The sequence below is a fragment of the Pongo pygmaeus genome, chromosome 15 (genome assembly GCF_028885625.2).
Source record: "Pongo pygmaeus isolate AG05252 chromosome 15, NHGRI_mPonPyg2-v2.0_pri, whole genome shotgun sequence".
In the NCBI taxonomy this organism is placed as follows: domain Eukaryota; kingdom Metazoa; phylum Chordata; class Mammalia; order Primates; family Hominidae; genus Pongo; species Pongo pygmaeus.
The window spans coordinates 22,803,716-22,809,140 of record NC_072388.2 but is presented as its reverse complement, the minus strand read 5'-3'; the positions used below and the strand labels follow the sequence as shown (position 1 = coordinate 22,809,140).

The window sequence follows — 5,425 nt, the reverse complement described above, 5'->3', positions numbered from 1 at the left end:
TTCCTCACTTCATATGGTATCAGCAATTTAGCATCACAAACGTCCTTTAGAGAACCAGCCCTTTCTCATTCTTGGTTCTAGTGGCCTGAGTGGACTGACCCCAGCCTACCCAAAGTGGATTCAACTCCTAGCAATTCATTAATCTAGCCCAATAAAATGTCAAGTACAGGAGTTTTATTGAAAGCATTCAGAAAAGAGGTGGACTCTCACACTAAACATTTGTAACTAAATAAGGGATGTTAGAAATTCCCTAGAAAGGAAGCTATGATAATAAACGGGTTGCTAGATGGGTCTAGTAGATGGTGGCCATGCTTTGTTACTGCCTTGTGTATTGCTCTACCATAGCCCTCCCCAAACTGTACTCTGGCTCCTGGCATTTCTGTCTCTTCCACCAGATGGTCAGCTCTCTAAGTGAAGGAGACACATCTCCAACATGCTTGGTTCTAGCACAAGAGAAGGGCTTAAACACATACCTGCTAAAGAAACTATCCTGATGGGTTTAGCAGCATGGTCATGAGGCATTGGTGGTTCTATCACTGGGAACTCAGGTTTCTGGTGCTCCAGTACCTCTACTGGCTGTTACCACATCCTACAGTTCACTTCATAGGCTTGGGTTCCTGCTCTGGGCTGAATAGGGGGTCCACTCTGAGTCATCAGCTGTGGGTGATGATGTGGTCACTGCATGATTCTCACACAAGCACCCAGAGGACGTCATCAGGCAGAGGCAGTGGGGGTAGGCAGCATTTACAGAAAATCTGTGATGAGACACCACAAAACCAGAGGGGAACATGAAGTCACTGAGCCCGCTCCACCTCTTTCCTCTCCCAAGAGCTAAAAGACAGCAAGGAGGAAACAACAGCAGCTCCAACCAGGGCAGCCTTCCTGAGAAGATGCAACCAATCCTGCTTCTGCTGGCCTTCCTCCTGCTGCCCAGGGCAGATGCAGGTGAGTGACCGTCTCCACCCTCGGGGGCCCAACCCCATCCCACAGGTCTCCTGCCCTTTCTCCACATTCCTGATCCATCTTTCTACCAGGAATGTTCTGAACTCCAGCTCCCATTTTACCAAGACCCCCCAAGTGTGATGCTGGATAAGCTATCAGCAGGAATGGCAGAGCAGCAGGCCATTCTCGAGAAGAGCCAGTGGGTACTATCCCCTCCCCAGAGCCCACCTTTGTCACCTGGAGAGTGGGACTTTCCTAGAAGTAAATGGCAGAGGATGGGAAACTAGAAAAGAGAAATATTAAATTATTCTAGAGTAGGCCTGACTTCTGTTTCTGGGATAAGACAGGTGCTTCTCTCACTGTCTACTTAGGAGAGAAACCCAGAGCTCAGCTGACAGCAGAATTGGTGCAATCACTGTCCTCAGAACACTGTTAATGTATTTGCTCAGTCCCATTCTCCAACTCTGCTTTTATTCCCTGGCCTTTGGTGGCTCCCCTCTTTCCAAGGATGAGGCACTGTGGCAGGCCCCAACTTCCCTGCTTTCTAGAATTCCACCAGCACTGCTCTACCAGCCCTCATCCAGAGGCTTACTGGAGCCAGTCCATCATGCAGCCATGAACATTTATTGGGCACCCACTACATGTCAGGCTCTAGGAAACAGGATATGACAGTATCTAGATCCCTCCACTTACGCCCTGGCCATTAGAAAGCAGCACTATCCTAGACACCACATGACTCATAAGGGTCCTGGAAACTCACCTGAAACAAAGCAAAGTTAGGAGAGGAATGATCAGGAGCCTCTGGGATTTCAAAATCCCTAAGACAGGTATGCTCGCCTTCAACTACATATGGAAGAAAGATTTACAGACCAAAGTCTGCTGTTCTTCCCTTTTTCAGAGCAGGAAATTGAAGCCCCTTCCTCCAGGCCCCTCCCAACTCCAGGCTATCCCAGGCTCCCAAATGCCCAGGAGTTCTGGAGCCACCAAGCAGGTGCCCACCCAGCAGATTCCATGGGTGCACACAAGCAGACAGACTCTTCCTTCAGGGGAGATCATCGGGGGACATGAGGCCAAGCCCCACTCCCGCCCCTACATGGCTTATCTTGTGATCTGGGATCAGAAGTCTCTGAAGAGGTGTGGTGGCTTCCTGATACGAGAGGACTTCGTGCTGACAGCTGCTCACTGTTGGGGAAGGTGAGGAGCAGAAAACAGCCCACATCCTCCTGGAGACACTCCACAGAGACCCCTGCCTTCTTCCCAAGGAGCTCCCCGGGCTCCTGGGAACACATATGCCAGGAGGGCTCCTTAGAGGGTGAGAAAAGGGCAGTTAAGTTTGTGGAGAGAGGGGAAGGTTGGTTCCAGAGGCGCTGCTGAAGTAAGAAAGAGCAGAGTGACCAAGCCTGCCATATTTAGAACTGGGGGCATACTTTGGCATAAGAATACAAACTGAAGCAATTCCACCTGTGTTTCTAGGGGGAACCGAACTCTGAGAAACCTGGTGCAATTACCAGAATTCCAATTCCTGGGGACCGACTGTCCCTTAATTTCCCCTCAGCTGCAGCCCTGCCCCAGCTGTCACCTGCTCTTCACTGTCTCTGGGCTGTATACCCTGTAACTCCACCCCCATCCTCACTCTGCTCTCTGTGCAGCTCCATAAATGTCACCTTGGGGGCCCACAATATCAAGGAACAGGAGCGGACCCAGCAGCTTATCCCTGTGAAAAGAGCCATGCGCCACCCAGCCTATAATCCTAAGAACTTCTCCAACGACATCATGCTACTACAGGTGAGGCACACTCCTGCCACTCTTGCTCTTCTTGAGCAAGAAGAAGTCCAGTTGGTTCCACTCCCACTGTGATGCAGGCCCTTCCCTCCTTCCCATCCTGGCCTCTTGGTTAGTTCCTATGCCTCAGAGGAGAGGGAAGATGGCATAGTCCCATCACTGTGTCAGGGCCCAGAAGTTCGTTGGCTGACCTGGACTTTCTTGCCTCTTCCCCACCAGCTGGAGAAAAAGGCCAAGCGGACCACAGCTGTGCAGCCCCTCAGGCTACCTAGCAACAAGGCCCAGGTGAAGCCAGGGCAGGCGTGCAGTGTGGCCGGCTGGGGGCAGACGGCCCCCACGGGAAAATACTCACACACACTACAGGAGGTGAAGATGACAGTGCAGGAAGATCGAAAGTGCAAATCCGACTTAGGCCATTATTACGACAGTACCATTGAGTTGTGCGTGGGGGACCCAGAAATTAAAAAGGCTTCCTTTAAGGTGAGACTATGCACCTGCCCGGATTGGCTCTTGGGAGAAAGATGTTTGGGGAATATCTGAGACCTGGAGACCCAAGTAGCGGGGGACTCCTTCACCCACTAGACTGTGATATTTCTCTCTGGAAAGAGAAAATGGGACTAGACAGAGCTGGGGAGAAATTAGGGCCTCTGCAAACTTACCAGGAGGCTTATGGTGGATGGTGCTTCTTTGGAAGGATGAATTTGCAACACTCCACCCACTCCAGGTCACAGATATTAGGAAACTGTGCCCACTGGGGGTGCAGTAATTATAACCAAGTGTGTCTTCAGGGGCTGGTACCCAACGTGGTTAATGGGCTGGTCCTCCATGGTGGATGTCAGCCCTCCTTGCCCACTTCTGGGTCCTTAAACAGCCAATGGTCCCACATACCTTGGATCTCAGGATCTGGGGGACATGACGGAGGCTGGCCCCTGGGATGAGGTGAAGCAGTAACAATGTCCAGGGCCAGAGCTTGGCAGCTAGGGGCCACCAGTGGCCTGACCTGCCCTCTGGTCTCCCATATGTAGGCTGTGCAAGTTGGCCTTTTCTAAAAGGGGGCTTGAGATGGAAGAGAGGGCAGGACCCGGAGGAGCATCAGCTCAGTCCTTCCACTCTCTATTCACAGGGGGACTCCGGAGGCCCTCTTGTGTGTAACAAGGTGGCCCAGGGCATTGTCTCCTATGGACAAAACAATGGCATGCCTCCACGAGTCTGCACCAAAGTCTCAAGCTTTGTACACTGGATAAAGAAAACGATGAAACGCCACTAACTACAGGAAGCAAACTAAGCCCCCGCTGTGATGAAACACCTTCTCTGGAGCCAAGTCTAGATTTACACTGGGAGAGGTGCCAGCAACTGAATAAATAAATACCTCTTAGCTGAGTGGAAAAGCTGGTTTCTTGTTTATTCATTGACCCTCATTCTCAGGCACCACGTCTGTGCTATGCAGGCCAATGACACAATTTTGCTGTTTTCTGCTTTCTCCTCTCCCCTCACCCCTTGCCACCTCCCCAAACCCCCACGCAAAGCTGATACTCAGCTCCTTCCTATCCACACCAGTTTCTCCAGGGCCTGCCCTTCTGCCAAGGCTGAAGCTGAGCACCATCAGGAGACACATGGACCACTTTGGTCCTGGGGCTTAGCGTAAACTTCTTACCTCCTTCTCCAGTGTTACATGACAGAGAAAAAAGGGATAATACCATGGGACCTAACTCCTCATCCCCCAGTGGGGCTCCTCATTCTCTCCTGGGCTTAGTTTCTCTACCATCCTCTGAGCTCAAGGCTCAGCTCATCCTCCAGCCTCTTGGCTGCCCCTTCTCTTCATCCCTGCTGAGTGTTCTCAGAATCTACCAACTCTTGTCCTCTCCAGACCAGGCTGATCTGATCTGGCCCCTTCCTCATATCTACCCACCTAAGATACCCAGAGACCCATGTGGTTCCATAAGGGCCTTGCCACTGAGATGCCAGCCCATCTCACGCCCTGGCAGAGAGGGGCCTCAGAAAAACCAGGCCTGTGTGGCACCAGGTAAGACCCATGGAGGACAAGGCTGGCAGGGTCTCTCTCCAACCCTTGGCTCCATCTCTCCTCTAGGTAGGGCCAGCTCAACCCCTCCCATCCAGCCCAGTGTCCTCCCATACACTCAAGGTTCACTGCCCACCTGGGCAGTCAGCAGGCTGAGCCCCTTTAAACCTGTTCCTCTTGGTCACTGCTGGCCTCTAGGCTAAGATTCCCTGATAGCCACCTGGGCTACATTGGCCCTTTGAGTTCAAAAGGACTCCTTTCTGCAGAAGGCCTGGAAAGCACAATCTTTTCTATCAATCAACAAACAAATACTCATTGAGCACTTACCGTGTACCAGGCATAGAGGATAGTAAGAGAACACAATAACAGACTCTATCATCTGAACCCAAGTGAAACCGACAATGTTGAGAATTTTCATCCAAATTGTTTCACTCCCTTTCTATCCTTCAGATTAGTTCACAAGATCGAGATATATATGGAAATACATGGGATTAAAGTATTTGTATCTTATTTTTATTTCTGGTTTTTCTGAGGCCCCTCCCTGCCAGGGCATGAGGTGGGCTGGCATCTCAGTGGCAAGGCCCTTATGGAACCACGTGGGTCTCTGGGTATCCTAGGTTGGAAGATATGAGAAAGAGGCCAGATATTCATACAGTTTGTATAAATATTGTCATGTGCGAC

The 5,425-nt window shown here is 51.1% G+C and overlaps 1 protein-coding gene across 1 annotated transcript; it reads left to right on the top strand.

The window, feature by feature from the left end:
- Positions 1 to 787: 787 nt before the first annotated feature.
- GZMB (granzyme B) lies at positions 788 to 4,112 on the top strand. Its single transcript, XM_054448641.2, has 5 exons — positions 788 to 945; positions 1,989 to 2,136; positions 2,592 to 2,727; positions 2,944 to 3,204; positions 3,848 to 4,112. The coding sequence occupies exons 1-5, from the start codon at positions 789 to 791 to the stop codon at positions 3,989 to 3,991; spliced, it is 846 nt and encodes a 281-aa protein (XP_054304616.2). The 5' UTR covers position 788; the 3' UTR covers positions 3,992 to 4,112.
- The last annotated feature ends 1,313 nt before the right edge of the window (positions 4,113 to 5,425 follow it).